This window comes from Artemia sp. Qi Xiang Cuo, chromosome 2 (genome assembly GCF_049724085.1).
Source record: "Artemia sp. Qi Xiang Cuo chromosome 2, ASM4972408v1, whole genome shotgun sequence".
NCBI lineage: Eukaryota > Metazoa > Arthropoda > Branchiopoda > Anostraca > Artemiidae > Artemia > Artemia sp. Qi Xiang Cuo.
Window position 1 is genome coordinate 26,920,321 of NC_142795.1, and position 17,449 is coordinate 26,937,769.

Here is a 17,449-nt window from a genome sequence, read left to right on the forward strand (position 1 = left end):
TACGGATTTGTTTGTAGTGGGACTCAATATTTTACTCGCTTACTACATATAAATTAAAAAAAAGAAGAAAAATGCAATTTTAAAGATAAATAAACAACAAACCTCGTGCTAACCGCGAACCAATACCCACAGAAGACAGCCCCCCCTTCGCCCATCCTTACTCATCAAGAAATTCTCTATCTCATTTTTAAAAGAGGGCACACCCTCATTAGTGCTTTCCGGAAGACTGTTCCAAACCAAAACACCCACATGCCTAAATACAAAACTAGACCTAGCAGTGTGTCGTGATATGACACAGAAAACAAAGAGACTGTGCAATATAGTATCGACAGTCAATGATCAAATATTGCCCTTTTTCTAGATCTGCACATATTTGTAGTATCTCCACGGTAGCATAAAACTCTCCGCATAAACCAAGTTGGACGTTTCTTCAAGGGTCTCTCTTGAAGAAAAAAAAGCAACAGAAAAAAAAACAACAACAAACAAAGCAGTTCAGAGCTCAATATGCAGAAGTGGAACTCAGATACGACTTCAACTCATTTCTTCAATTACCAGAAACAGAGTGGTGCCATTTACTAATAAATAGAAAATAACTTGAAGAAGATTTAATAGATCGAGATCGAGATTAAAAGAACTAACTACTTTTGATCAAGTTAGATTCAAGTTGAGGCCCTTTTAAAAAGTGATCGTTTAAAAAAAGCCTTCTATCTATAAGGAACAAGTGAGGTCAGGTGTCAATTAGACGGGTGGGTTGGGGCAGATGGGTGGCATTTGCAGCCAACCGCCAAGATTTTTTGGGATATTTTCATTGAAAAATGACTTTTTGTATGTTTGCATGTGCGTGTGTGAGTAAAAATACGTAAAAATGGTTAACAAGAAAGGCCATAGGAGTGAGTGTGATAATTATAGAGGCATTAGCCTGGTTTCTCTAGGAAGCAAATTAGTTAGTAGGAAGATACTTTTTAGGGTTAGAGATGCGGTAGATAAAGCTTTAAGAGAAGAACAGCGTGGTTTGATGAAGGGTAGAGGATGCGTCGATAAATTTTCACTCTTAGATTAATAATTGAGAAGTGCCTGAGTCATCAAACGCCTTTAGTCCTCAGTTTTATATATTATGAGCAAGCGTTCGATCCAGCTGATAGAAGAGCTTTAGCGAAGGTCTGGTCCTTGTATGATATACCAGAAAAATACATAAAAAGTAATTATTGCTATGTATGAAAATAACATTGTTGCGGTTAAGGTAGGAATTGAGGTTAGTAGCTGGGTTCGTATTGAATCAGGAATTAAGCAGGGTTGTGTTCTATCCCCACTTAACGGATCATTTTGATGGACTTTGTCCTAAGAGGTACGGCAAAGGCAATGGAAGAATACGGTATCAAACGGGGCAGTAAAACTCCCCTACTTAGATTATGCTGATGATTTTAGCATCCTAGATGAAAATTTTATCAAAATGGATGAACTTTTAGAGGTTTTACGAGTTACAGTTACGATGTTAAAAGTAGAATAGCCAAAGCCCAGGATGTTTTTTTAAATTGAAAAAAGTTCTTAAGAACAGAAAGACATGTCAGCGAATCAAGGTTATAATATTGGAAAATACAATGATGACAGTCGGTAAGTATGACTGAAGCGTGGGCACTTCAAAAAACGGAGGATTTAATTGATGGTTTCCAGAGAAATTGCCTACGGATCGTTTTGGGTACCCGCCTGACGGACAGTATCTCAAACAGTAAGGTGTACGAAAAATGTGGTTACATCCCACTTTTTAGGGCTATAATGAGAGAAAGGTTAAGATGGCTAGGGCACGTTCTGTAGAGGAAGGATGACATATTGCAAAAGATTGTCCTTTTTGGCAAACTGTCTAGGTCTAAAAAGAAAGTAGCATGTCCTTGGTTGGGATGGGAGGAGGTCATAAGGAAAGATTTAAGGGAAATGGGAACTTCTTGGGAGGGTTTAAAAAGGGAGGCTTTGAATAGATTGCGATGGAGGAGGAACGGCCATGACTTTGTTGGCCTCAGGCAGCTTGGTGCTTCAGTGAGGTGTTCTTTGCCCGTCTCTCAAAATCCTAAATTATCTCGAATTTTCAGATACTTCTTATTCGAATATCAAATAAAACTTGTTCTTTTTATTATCACCTTACCCTAAAAATTACTTAGTACGTGCCTGATGTTAACTTAAGGTAAGATTCAAGGTTATTTATAAAAAGTAAGAGGTATCTTGGCATTACTCACCTAAAGTAGATCGATTGAGGAGAAGTAAATAAATATGGTATGAAAATAGCGACGATACACTAATGAAGAACATTGTAGCAACAAAAAACAAGAATAAGACATGAAATTTCCCAGGTCCTGCTTCAACTTGATTCTGTAAAGTAAAGAGGTTAGAAAATGTTGAGAGCACGGTTGAATTCAATCAAAATGAGGTTTCAATAAGTGGAACTTTGTAATAAGTGGAACAAGTTAATAGGCGGAAGCTTGTAAGTCCCCATTCTATTAATTGAATAACATTAATTCTATAAACTAAATAAAACATTTTAATCTTGATATAAAATAATATTCATATTCAAATGATGTGTGAAAAATGTTCACATAGAGGAAAACGTCAGCAAATTTTTCAAGTACTGCTACAACTTTGCTCTATAATATAAAAGTTGAGAGACGGAAAAATACTGTTAATTTAATAAAAATGAAATTCACAACTGACTTGATCTTAACAAGGAAGCTGATAAGTAAAACCACACAACTTCCATTCAATAAAATAATTAGATGCAGCAAAATCTATGCTTCTTGATATAATTAATTATTGAACCATCCAATATGCCAAAACGTTCATATCAAGCGATGGTTCTAAACATTATACAATCATTTTAGGCAGCACAATTCGCAGTAAAGCATCTTATATAAGTTTATTAAGAAAACGGGCCGGGGGGGGGGGCGTCCAATTTCTTACTATAGCCTACAATTAGTACAATTAGTTGATGGGACAATTAGTCATTATTTGATGGGAAGGGTGATGTGCACCAGCAGTAGAATACCATATATTTAAAATATAAGATTCTTTCCTTCTAAAGATGATTCGGGCAGAAATTAAACGTCCCCTAATTGAGTTCAAATACCGCTTCCAAATACCGCATACTGTCCTTGGGTCACTTGGTCCAATGACAGGCAGTCCCTACAGCGCAGGACGAAAGAACTGCGTTTGGGAGTGGGGTAAATGTGTTTTTTAATTTTAATATTAAGTCAGACCTGAAACGATTAGTACCGCAAATAATCTCGGTCACCATTATTGTCATTGAAGTGACCCGTTGCTGTACAACTAAGCATGTAAGTTCAATAAATCTATTGTCTTTTTATATGTGTTTGTTTCTCTTATATGTCTGCGTCTAGTCCGATAATAGATAATTAGTTCGTAAGACTCCAAGGTAAAAGCTCCCAAAGGAATCTGATCTCCACACAGCTCAATAAAGAAGACGCTAATTTTGTATGTCTACATACTAAACTTTCTCTCATTAATTTAGAGCAGCGCTAGCCTAGTTGACACAACCTCTAGCGCTAGAAGTGGCGCTATTGGAGAAATTTCTATTGCCAGTAATAGCAAATCTACTATCGCCAAAGTATAAATCTTTTACCGCTACAGTAGCGCTCATGACGGTCATGGGGAGTATGTTTAGTCTATTTCATTACCGAATGAGAAGAATTTTAGGATGAAGCTTCAATGAATAAACCTGAGGTGATGGCAGCCCTATAGCCTAAAATAAGAATATCCCCTATAAACGTTTTCAGCTTAATATTTAGCAACCCTAAACTGCAAAAGCATTTTTAGAAAATGGGTCCAGTAAAATTCTCTGAAACCATTCTCAAAGTTGACTGCTGGCGTTAATCCTTTTTAAAGTTATTAGTCTGGTTGGTAAGCCGCAAAACAGAGGGGGACACGGTTGCCCCCTATGGACAACGTAGTAAAGAGCGAATCATTGCCTATAATAACCAAAAGTTTGAAAATGCATTAAAAAAATGTCTAGAGATAGAATGTGTTGTTTAACGCGGACTCAGTAATGGCAACTATTATTTTGGTTTATTTTAAAGGTAAAAAGTTATGACGATAAAATAATAATATGGGAATTTTGAAAAAAAGCTGAAACCCCCAGAAAAAAGGTGCTGGAATGAACGAAAAGTGTACCATTTGAACACCAGAGAAATACATTTCGGTTTAGGTAATTCCTCATAGAATGAGCGAAGATCGGTGCCAAAATTCCTAGGTCACAAAGGTGACCAAGACCTCGAATTCTTAGTCCAAAGTAGAAGATACATGGGTCCACAGAGTGAACTAGCTGTCAGGATGTATAGAAAGGCAGAGCTAGGCGTTGACCATAGAACACGAACATGTCTCGTTATCAGGTCCACTCCACTCAACTCCACATAACTCTACTCAGACTCATACTCTCGTAGACTTAGGGCGAACCCTTTGGCAAATATGAGTAATGGTTCATTAAACATTCTACGGAAGTTCTTAGGCGAATCTACAAACCAAAAATAAATTAATCTATCTGGTCACTTATCTGGCCAGCTAACTGGTCACCTACTGTCGAAATCTCCGTTCAAGGAAGCAAGCCAGCAGGCATGCGCTTCAAATTGACATTTTACTAAAATCTAGAAGTGCTCAAGATATTCGATGGTTCCCCGACTCCATTCCTCAAACAATTCCTAAGAATAATACAAAGAAAAATTTAGATATCCAAAAAGGAGCATTTTCCCACGGGTCCGAAAGTGCTGTCATCGACTTTTACAAACTATTTCTGTTAGCAATTACTTTTGAGTTTAGTATTAATTATAATAGTAAAAAAATAGTAATTATTTCTTTTGTGTGTGTTGGGACTGAGGAGACAGAGGAAGAGTAGGACACGTGCCTTCTAAACTTTATTAGTTCTAAGGAATCCCTAAGGAAATCGGAGCTTATCCTCCGCTCTTTTCTTGGTAACGATATTAGAAATTCGGCAACGGCAAGCAAACCTCCTTTTGACCTCAGAGATATATATAATTGAATACTGGATGAAAGTATGCTGCATCAGTCTTTTTTACAAAATTCGACAATGAAATACACCATCTTGAAAGTTTCGAGGAGCTAACAGCTCCATTGCTTTGATGTACATAAAATAGAATAAGACAATAAATCTCCACAAAAACGAGCTAAGTCTTGATTTGGCCCAAAACAGTGACAAGTCATGATTTCATCTGAAGACTAGATAGAGGCAAAAAGTAGGCCACCGGCCACGCATTACTCTTTTCAATTTAATTACTTAATAAGTATAATTTTTGATATTAATTATATGACACTCTAGTTTTAGGATTAAAATGGATTAAGATCCTCAAGAGCAATTGACGTTAACTCGATGTTTCAGTAGCTGGATCTTTTTCTCACAGGGACAGCTAACAAACCAGTTGGCCACTTTTTCAGGAGCTGGAATCGAGCCCTGTATTACCATACAGAGCATCAATCCAATGTGCTACTACCACAGGTTGCTCTAGCTTTAACTATGGAGTAATTCAAGAATAGCTCTCTCCCGCAGAAAAACTAAGTGGACACCCTTGGTCAAAATTATTGTTTATAACAGTTAAGATGAAAAAAATTGAATGGCAAAATAATTTGGAAAGGAAACTTACCTTCCAAAAGGCAATAAAAAACGGCAGAGAAGTGAAGGAAACATAAACACAATAGAGGGCAGCGTACCCAAGAAATAAAATGAAAAATTTATAATTGGACCACCCAACACATGTGTTTACCCACGGGCAGTGATGATCCATTTTGAGAACACACGCTGAACAGACGCTGCAGTGGTGAGCTCGGTCTGGCTTAATGTGATAGCATTTCTCGCAAAAACGAACTGAAAGAAATTATCTAAATTATCTGTATTGTCTGGTAGGGACCATATTCCAACTTTTTAATGGTAGTGCGAAGCTCTTTTCCCCCATGTAGATACATATAAAGAATAAGTGTGGAGTCAAACGTGAGAGTAAGGTCAACATACCCGAAGAATGGTTCTGTTACTATGCAATTTATTCATCATTGCCGAATATATCCGATTTTTATACATCAATGCCAAATTTTCAAGATTTTATGCCTTTATTGCAAGTAGTCATACTTGCAAGTAGCCACCTTCTGACTTATTTTATAGGAAACCTCTGTAAGGGGGGGGGGCGTGCGAAAAATTTTTGCTGTTGTTATAAAATTAATCTTTTAATTTATTTCTATTATTGAGCATTTCTATATTGACTGTATTGATATTAAGTTAATCGGACATACTAACTCGCTTTTGAAATGTTTCAGTGAGAGATTATGAGGGCCCAAAATCAAGCCCAAATCAGTAACAAAATAATTCAGGAGCGACATTAAGGACAAACTTGGGGACGGTGGCAACGATCTTCGCGTTGTGCCAAGAGAGAAGTGGACCTGAGAGTATGTTTTACTTATCCATAAATAGGAGGCCACTACTGCTAATTTCAGTTACCACCCAGCTATTGGCTCCCCTGTCCCTCTGGCAAATCAGGGGGGAGGCCGAAGTGGCAAAATTGAGGCTCCACTAAGGCCCCACCCAACACTGATAGCTGAAGTCTATCATGTTGATTCCCTACTGCGGAATGGATGCCAGGGAGTTGAAGTCCAGATGGATGGTTGTTTTACTGAAATGAGATGGATTTTAATGATAATTCTTTGATAAAATCACCGACCCTCCTTCCCCAGAAGGCATGAATGTGGAGTGGGACGTTTTGATAGATGATGATTCGTCTGAGTAAAATCTCGTGGAACAGGAGGCCTCTCAGACTCAGCCCTTTGAGGAAGACTTAAAACAGACACAGAAACAGCAGGTATTGGAAACAGAAGTTAAGCTGGAGGCGAACATTGCTTCTGGACGTGCGAAAAGCCAAACACACGGCAAGAACTATTCAAATGACTAGGCTTGAGGACGTGGGGATTATCCCTAGGGTTGTTACCGGTCCTAATGGTTCCAGAATTATGGTGCAAAAAAAGAAAAGAGATTATAGAGTAAGAAAAAAACTAGTCTGAGGGCCAAGAAAACATACTTCACGGAGGTTGCGAAACTTATTCCAATTAGGGTGGCGATCAACCGCCACAAAAGTGATTTTTTTTGGGGCTTTTTCTCCAAGAGAACGGAGAGAGACTCAATCAGAGTCCGATGTAGGGACAAAATACGGCCGTGATGGTAAAGGATATGATAAATAGCACTGGACTAAGATACCTGGCCCTAGCGATGCATCTCTTAAGAAAAATATATGAGTGAAGGACCCCGTTGCGGTCCACTGTGGCCTGTTTGAACTTGTGGCAAGGGATCCTGGAACAAGATAAAGTAAGTATAACGAGGTCTAATCTCAAAGGAGGTGTCATATATTCACTTAGTCATTGACATGGACCTGGTTGAAGACTTTGAGAAGCGTAATGTCAGACTTCCGATCGGTTTGAGAGGACATATGCTTCTCAAACCGCTTCATAGCAGGACGCCGGAGCCATCCAGCAGTAAGGAAGATACCACAACGCTCCCAATAATGGGTAATGAGTTAGGATTTTTTTTATAACTTTAAATTTTTCCCAACGTCATCAAAAGAGGCAAAATGACTAAATTGCTGGCTGATCAAATTGTATCATTGCCAGATTACTTCATTTAACCTTGGAGGGCTGTTGGCAAGATAAAAGGATAAAGACCCTCCAGAGCCATTGCTGGTGTTAGGGCAGCGATATCGAAGTTTCACTACTTTGGGATTGGTAAGAGAAGCCTCACTTTAGACTATATTCCTAAGATATCCGTAAAAGCAAGAGATTTTTTTATACCTAAGACTGGGAGAGAAGATTACTAAAATCCCATATCATATAGGTCGATTACAATAACATCCTTTCAACTGAAAGTGATGGAACGGTTATTTCATTATTATCCTAAAGCAATCCTGATACCAAACATCTAATACTCAAACATAAAATGCGTTTTAGAACCAGATACTCGACAGAAATACCTGCGCACCAGTTCGTATGGTGCATAGACCAAGCAATGGGAATAAAAAAAAATATGTCCTAGGCGTATCTTTCGATATAGAAAGAACCTTCCCTTCGAGAAGAATACACGGGCTTGCCTGCCTAACAATCAGATTAGAGTACTATGGAACTGCAACGGCATCCATGGAACTATGAGTAGGACTTCAACCTATAAAGGATTTTCTAGAAGAAGAAGCAGTAAAAGGGCTGCCAGGCTGAACATTGCTAACCAACGGATTAAGAGACAACAGTTACAGAGCGAGAAAACAAAAAGCCACGTAGACGCATTCAACACACTATTGCTTAAGTATAGGGAGTTACAGATGCTCAAAGACAATACTATCTAAATGACAAAACCAACAAGGCAGTTTTAATTGTTATTAAGTCAAAGAGTAAAATGAAGCAGGAAATCAAACTACTCCATCAAAATAACGCAACAATCTGCTAAACAGATGGTTCACGGTTCCATGAAACACCAAGAGCAGGAGTGGTGATGCAGCATTATACCCCCGATCTAAATGGAGAGATTACAAGTCATCACTTAGTTATCATGGGGATTACAAGCATAACCGCAAGTTATCAACTAGCGGGTAAAAACGAAGGTATAGAACTAGCGGGTAAAATTAAGAAAAAACATATTGGGTTTGTTTAGAACTTAAGAAAACAAAACAAATATAGTTTTTCAGGTGCGGGTTGTTTCGTAGTTTTCTTTTATTACATACCATGTTTTTATATTTTTGTGATTTTCTAAACAGTTAGTAATTTTTTTTACAGTTACCTTAACTTTTTAGTTTAATTTTCTATTCTTTAAGCCTCCCTCTTAACACCCTCCCAGGAAGCTCCTACTTCCCTTAAATCTTTTCTTATGACATTCTGGCACCCCAACCAAGGAGAACCCCTTTCTATTTAGACCTAGACAGTTTGCTAAAAAGGACAATCTTTGGCAATCTGTCATCCTTCATATACAGAACATACCCTAGCCATCTCAACCTTTCATCTAAATCTTTTTATGATTTTCTAAACAGTTAGTATTTTTTTACAGTTACCTTAACTTTTTAGTCTAATTTTCTATTTTTTACGTTCATAAAAATTCTGGGCGCGAAGCTCAAATATTTGTGCAATATTTTCGGTTCATTATATATATATATATATATATATATATATATATATATATATATATATATATATATATATATATTGCCTTTTCCATCTAATATATACAGAAAAAAAAAACCTATGACGCAATATCAGACATTTACAAAACTGAAAGTCGTAAAGATAAGCAAGGAACAAACAAAAATCCGATAACCATTCTAACTAATGACCAATCTTATCAAATATTTTTAAAAGATTTCTTTCAAAGACTTCCTGTTACAATTATAAAGCAAATATAAGTCAATCTGTACAGGCTCCATATCTTTATATTAAGGAAGATTATTTTCGACAACTTTGTAACAAAAAACACAAAATTAATCAAATTTATATGGAAATAATCCTAATTACAGGAGTTATCGGGAAAATCGTAAGATTCTGAGAAGGATGGAATAGGTTACCCTCCATGCTTGCCTGATCTAATTTAGCTTTTAATTTCAGTTTCAATTTAAATCTGAAAATATGATTCATAATTCTAAAACTAATTTTTCTTCCTTTTTTACTTTATATATTGTATCAAGTTAGGCAACATTTCAACCAAACTTAAAACTACACAAATAACATTAAATGGAAAATTAGGAACAACATCAACGTAATTTAGGATATCTAAATTGTTTGGTGTGGAGTGTGGGGGGGGGGGGCGGGGTACCCGTATGACGACGCACTAAATATACTAGGTACAGCGTAAAATGATGGCATACATATTTTTGTTTGTTGGCAGAGTCGTTAAAAAGCTAGTAACATTAATCGTTAGACGTAAACAGTCGCTAGAGTAGGTGGTCAAAATTATTTTCAACACTAAACCGGCCCAAAGCATACATTCTTGGAAAAGGTGTCAATTCACGGTTTAATGTCAAGATTTTTCAGTTTTTCCAAAAATTCTCAACTTTTCAGGTCTTTTAGGAACCTGAAGCATGTTGAAGGGTTCATTTCAAACTAGAACACCGTTAAATAAAAATATTCCTTATTTTGCACCTTCTTATGCTTAAATGTTTAGATATAAATTACATTTAAAGCTGATTTTCCTCAAATTAGAATATTTAAATGAAAATTTTACATCAGTACACAAATAATTTCCCGGTTCTTAAATAAGATAAAACCCATTTCTTCGCCAATCTTTGAAGAAACTTCAGTATTTTTTCTTCTATTCTATGTGCTCTTAGTACCGTAAGCGGAAAAAGATTCAACTGATAAACATAAAAATCGTAATTTTTTTTTTACAAAAATAAGATGTTCATTCTTTCGAAATTTTATTGTACTAAAATTAAAGGTTCAATTAGCTCTAATTTCAAATTAGTGCAAAGCTCTGAATGTTGCAGGTATGTTCAGATACCTGCAATATTCCGATGTTGCAGGTATCTACATGCCACATTGAAATTACCTAGTCTAGTAAGATCCTCAAGATCATACATTACATCAAGGCCCAGGCAATATTTAAATAGGTCAACCCCTGAGAACACCTGCAGCAGAGTGAAAAATTCTCAGCTAAGATATTGTGGTTTACGTGGCAAACGTCAATTATCAACAACACGATAGCTTTGACATAAACAAATTCAGTTTTACTTGAATAGTAAACCCATATCCACAACAAACTCCTCAAATATTGCTCCTCTCTAATTAAGGCCCCCCGGGCCCCCTTTGAACTAAAAATTGCTTTAGCAGACTTTTTGGTTAGGTAAGGGTATACTTGAGAACAAATAGAATTAGAAAATATTACATATTCCTGCAACTTACGATTTTTCAAATAAATTTACTTTTCAGGGACATATAAGTCAAGACCAATTCTATACTTCGCATAAACTCTATTGAGATCATGAACTAAGTATTAACAAGAACAAATACATGTTATTGCTTAGAATCTTTTTAGCCTTTCCCAAATTATCAACAAAATAACATTGAAATTTTACACCTCTGGTAAACTTACAGTAGTCTACATACAAGTTTATTTCTTCATATTTCCAACGACTAAAATGATACTGAGGGTAGTATTATAATACTAGACAAATTAAAATTACTTGGTTTTCAACCTGTGTTTGTTTCTTGATTAAAAGCCGTGCATTTTCAAACCGTTAATCCTAAGTCCCGTATCTTTGAAAGCATTGACTTAATGAATTATCTTATATTTTTAACCAATTAAATTACAAATTGTAGCTAATTAAATGATTACTTTTAACTCTTTAGCGTAGTCTGCCAGGTCTTTAGAGCTTTTCTTTTTAAATACTGAAACGAAAATTTACATTTTCCGAGTCAATTTATAGCTCACCTTTGTCCAATCTTGAACATGGCTTATATGCCACATCTCAAAATGAGTTATTGTACTCCCCAAACCACCAATGAATACTCATCCGCAGGGCACATTTGCAGGGACTTTTGAACTTCATAAGAAGTACGGGAAACCGAAAGTCACTGGCAATAAGAAATGCATCAGCATCTCTAGCTCAAATACTAAGTGCCATTAAGTTACGACCTTTTTACCGAAAATAAGTCCCATTATATGGTTACTACACAATATGGGGCATTTTGGACCCATTACCCCTTCTGGAATCTTAAAATTGTTATGATAATTACTATAATTTCGATATTTTTGAATTTTTCCCCTTTTTTCTGACGCTTTCCCTTTTTCCTGAAACATTGAGCCCCCCCCCCCCCAAAAAAACAACAACAACAAACGTTTGCATACGAATGTATTTCCAGGATTGTGTTTATTTAAATCATATAAAAAAAACTCTAAACGAAAACCTCTTCCAATTAGCAGATGCGCTAATCCTTTCTGACATGCGCTTAAGGATGATAGACTAAAAAAAGCGACAATTGACGTCACAAACTTAAACCATTGCAAATTTAAGCAACATTTTCAACACACAAGTATAAAATATGCATTATCTCTTTTTCTCGTCAGTTTGATCCACTGTTTCATGCGGATTGGTGAATTATGGTGGGCGATATTCTCTTTCTCTTTGGGCTTAAACCACTGTTTCATGCTTCACATTCGAAAAGACCATCTTTCAACCCCTTTAAATTAGGATTTAAGTATGTCATATGGTTACGAATATATTCAACACAACTATAGGCGTATCATCTTTACTGCTGACGCCACAAGACTTCCTATAAAAGCATGACAAAAGAAAAGAAAGAACTCCCCTTACCTCCCATCAGGGACCTTGTAACAACAGGAAGATTCCTAGAAAACTCTTCTAATATTTCTCTTTGTTGTTGCTGAGTCTCTGCATGCTCAAACGCAAAAGCGACGTCTGTTGGAGGTCTAAACTAAAAAAGTGAAATTTTAAAAACTATGGTTAAAAGAAAAACATTACTTAACAGTTACAAAAACTTTTCAGGAACTTCATCAATTTTTAGGAGCTGCAACACAGAAATAAACCTAACTTGCTTTACAAAACCTACTAATTTACCTCTTTGCTATACTTTTATGTCATTCGAGATATCAAAGACTGTAATCACGACGTTCCTCCTGGGTAATATGTTTATTTATCTATTCAGTTACGGAACTCTTTAAGTATTTCAGAATAAGCGTATGCAGAGAAACGTATTGGGGGGGGGGGGGGGTAGGGGGAGAGGAGGGTGTCATAGCCCAAGAAGATAGACAAATTATATGGAAAAACCAAGGAAAATTACGAAATCTTGACATATCGGTTTAGTGCGTGCTCGAAAGTTCCCCTTCTCCTCACTTGATTCTGTTAGAACTATGTATAAATGTTTACTTCTAGGCCTACCCGATTTTACCGTTTTTATTCTTGAGAAGTAATAGAAGAATTAGCAGAAAAATAACCAGTAAAAATTAGAAAAAAATTGTATTATTGATAGATCTACTATCAGCAATCAAAAAATGGGAGCAAAATTAAAGAAATTATTAAATAGACACCATTTAAGAAAGTAATACTCTAATTCTGGTTTTTCAGTTTAAAAGTAGTTTCTGTGATTAAGTATCTAAATATAAATTAAAACTAAATCAACACCAAATCCTTCATTTGAGCCGATTGGGGCATAAATCATTAGAGACAAGTTCTTATCAATCATGGAGGTGCAATCATTTCCACATATGTTTATGCAGTACACACATAAAAGACGTACCTCAATCATGTCTGATTAATATGATACTAACTACAAAACTAAACATTTAAATAACACAATATAAAGATTAAACATTTATATATACACAATACATTTAAATAAAAATAATTTTTGCTTGGGCTCGATGATATACTCAACTGAAGACAAATCATATGAGTAGTAAACTATATATATAAAAAAACAACATGTAAATATGTTTTATAATTTACCTCATGAGGAACCCTTGCAACTGGTGTGAAAATGGTCTGCCAATATGACCAGGAAAACATAATAAAGAATAAATGGTAGAATACCAGGTACAGCACTGAAAATATAGGAGTATCACAGAACACAATAAACTCAGGAAAATTAGACTTTTGGCAACCATACAACACCCCTTATAGAAATTTTAATAAGATATTCACCCCTTATAGATATTCTAATAAAAAAGAGAAAGAGAGAGAGAGAAAGAGAGAAAGAGAGAGAGAGAGAGAGAGAGAGAGAGAGAGAGAGAGATAGAGAGATAGAGAGAGATATGCAGCAATCATAAGGATATTTTAAAAATTAGAATCATTCTAGTATCTTCCGAAACATGAACACTAAATAAAATTAAAATAAGAAAGACTGAAGGAAAAAAATGAAGACTCTCAAACAATAAGTAAATTTGGACACAGTAAGAAAGTAGAATCACTGAAAAGATAAACATTTACAATTTTTGAAGTAATTTTTCAGTGAGGAATTCAAATAAAGAAGCTTAAAGCTACGAAAAAGAAAAACATACCAATAAAAACTACGAAAACACTTTAATATTTTGTTCATTTGCTTCAAGCCTATTCTAGCTTGGAAAAAAAACTTGCAACTAATTCTAAGATGTTTTAAAATCAATTGTAATATCTATTTATATTTTGTGTAATAATATAACATAAAATATATACTATAGTGGAATGTATTAAAATCATAGAACAACAACAGGCAAAACAACGGGAAATTAGTCTAAGAAAGTGAAATTTTTCAATATCTTAAATGATTTAAAACAGCCAAGGGCTGCCCTCAGCAAATCACATATAAAAATAAAACAAGACTTACAATACAATCATTAAAAACATAAAATGCAAATTTAATTTTTTAAAAATAGTTTTTAATGATTAACTTTTATTGTAAATCTTATTTTATTTTTATACGTGGTTTGCTGAGGACAGCCTTTGGATTTAGGGCGAAAATATTCATTTAATATTTACAAATTTTTCACAGTCTCAGATTAATTCCCCGTTGTTTTACCTGTTGTTATTTTCATGATGATAAGGCAGTGTGGCCCTTCTCGTTATTTATCATAGTAAAAAATATAATATAGTAGGCCTAAAACATGATATGTAATATATATTGTTCAGATATTCTAATGTTTAATATAAAAGAAACAAAAAATAGACTTACTTTTCTGTGCAGGACTTTCAACAGAAACTGAAAAACAGAACGAAAATATAGAATGTGTGACTGCTAAATATATCAACTAAAATACTGACACAAAGCCACATAAGCCCACATAGCAGATCTAATCATTTTTGATATACATAAATCTATCAAAAGAAGATCACTTTTTTTTTAGAATTTTAGTTTTTTCAGTAATGAAGCAAATTTTTATAGAGGAATCTAAGGTTTTGATAGTCCTGACAAAAACTAGTATAGAGAAATGTTTTATGTGAATATCTGGCATAATATAAGAAAAGTCAAATTAATTGAAAAAAGAACAAAATTCTGGATTTTTTAAAAAAAAGGAAAAGAACTATAAACAAGCAGTAAAACCACAGAGTTTAAAAAGCAAGAAAAATTTGGATTCATGAAGAAAGTCAAAGTACTGGAAAAAAAAACAGAGCAAAAAAGAAAAAAACAAATAGGGCTAAACACATTTAAAAAAAGATAACACCTGAACAAAAACCATCAATATAAAAGATAAGAGAAAAAAACAGAAAGTATTCATTTGGATTTCAGTAGATTTGACCTTCACAGATGGGAATGAAAGGATGAATAAGCGCAGACACTAGTAGTAACCACACATTTCTGCAAACAATAAAAACACAACATTATTCGTCTGAAAAACCTTGCATATTCACAGAGGCTACCAAACCTCAGATTATTTGGATGTGAATCCAATTTACCTTTCACATAAAATTTACTTTTAGGATTTATAGAAACTGCTTGCCAAAGGTATTTTTTTGCTAAAAAAAATGCCAAAGGCATTTTGAAAGGACCCTACAGATGGATCACTTGAAACTATATCTCTCTTTTGCTGATGCATTCATTCAGCATCTTAATTTTGAAATGACTCTACAGATGGATCACTTGAAACTACATCTTTCTTTTACAGATGCATTCATTCATTCATTCCTCATCTTAATTTTGAACTGAATCTACAGATGGATCACTTGAAACAACATCTTTCTTTTGAAGATTCATTCATTCATCTCTTATTCATTCATCATCTTAATTTTGAAATGAATACAGATGGATCACTTAAAACTACATCTTTCTGTTGCAGATGCATTCTTCATCTTTTATTAATTCATCATCTTAATTTTGAAATGACTCCACAGATGGATCACTTGAAACTACATCTTTCTTTTGTAGATGCATTCATTCATCTTTTATTCATTCATCATCTTAATTTTGAAACGACTCTACAGATCGATCACTTGAAACAAGATCTTTCTTTTGCAGATCCATTCATTCATCTCTTATTCATTCATTCATTCATCATCTTAATTTTGAAATGACTCTACAGATTGATCACTTGAAACAACATCTTTCTTTTGCACATGCATTCATTTATTCATTCCTCATCTTAATTTTGAAATGACTCTACAGATGGATCACTTGAAACTACATCTTTAATTTGCAGATGCACTCATTCATTCATTCATTCCTCATCTTAGTTTTGAAATGACTCTACAGATTGATCACTTGAAACTACAACTTTCTTTTGCAGATCCATTCATTCATCTTTTATTCATTCATCATCTTAATTTTGAAACGACTACAGATGGAACACTTGATACTATATCTTTCTTTTGAAGATGCATTCATTTATCTCTTATTCATTCATTCATTGATCGTTTTAATTTTGAAATGACTCTACAGATGGATTACATGAAACTACATCTTTCTTTTGCATACACATTCAATCATCTCTTATTCATTCATTCATTCATCACCATAATTTTGAAATGAATCTACGGATGGATCACTTGAAACTACATCTTGCTTTTACAGATGCAATCATTCGTTCATTCATTCCTTTTCTTAATTTTGAAATGAATCTACAGACGGATCACATGAAACTACATCTTTCTCTTGCTGATGCATTCATTCATCTCTTATTCATTCATTCATTCATCTTCTTAATCTTGAAATGACTCTATAGATGGATCACTTGACACCACATCTTTCTTTTGTAGATGCATTCATTCATTCATTCCTCATCTTAATTTTGAAATGATTCTACAGATGAATATTCATTCATTTATTCATTCATTCTCTTATTCATTCATTCATCTTAATTTTAAATTGACTCTACAGATGGATCACTTGAAACTACATCTTTCTTTTTCTGATGCATTCATTCATCTCTTATTCATTCATTCTTTCATTATATTAATTTTGAAATGACTCTACAGATGGATCACATGAAACTACATCTTTCTTTTGCAGATACATTCATTCATCTTTTGTTCATTCATTCATTCGTCATCTTAATTTAGAAATGACTCTATACATGGATCACTTGAAACTACATCTTTCTGTTGCAGATGCATTTATTCATCTCTTATTGATTCATCATCTTAATTTTGAAATGACCCTACAGATTGATCACTTGAAACTACATCTTTCTTTTGTAGATACATTCATTCATCTTTTATTCATTCATCATCTTATTTTTGAAACGACCCTACAGATGGATCACATGGAACAAGATCTTTCTTTTGCAGATCCATTTATTCATCTCTTATTGATTCATCATATTAATTTTGAAATGACCCTACAGATTGATCACATGAAACTACATCTTTCTTTTGCAGATACATTCATTTATTCATTCCTCATCTTAATTTTGAAATGACTCTAGAGATGGATCACTTGAAACTACATCTTTCATTTGCAGATGCACTCATTCATTCATTCATTCCTCATCTTAATTTTGAAA

General features: G+C 34.4%; 1 protein-coding gene across 2 annotated transcripts in view; it reads right to left on the minus strand.

Annotated features, from left to right (window-relative positions):
- Positions 1 to 17,449, minus strand: part of LOC148955070 (palmitoyltransferase ZDHHC15B-like) — a 62,368-nt gene that overhangs the window by 23,640 nt on the left and 21,279 nt on the right. For both annotated transcript variants that reach the window (XM_089100045.1, XM_089100037.1), the window contains exons 3-7: positions 14,686 to 14,712; positions 13,485 to 13,579; positions 12,333 to 12,453; positions 5,655 to 5,875; positions 2,229 to 2,361 (exon numbers count right to left, since the gene is read on the minus strand). In XM_089100045.1, coding sequence (XP_088956171.1) covers positions 2,229 to 2,361; positions 5,655 to 5,875; positions 12,333 to 12,453; positions 13,485 to 13,579; positions 14,686 to 14,712 — 597 coding nt within the window. The remainder of the gene's footprint in view (positions 1 to 2,228; positions 2,362 to 5,654; positions 5,876 to 12,332; positions 12,454 to 13,484; positions 13,580 to 14,685; positions 14,713 to 17,449) is intronic.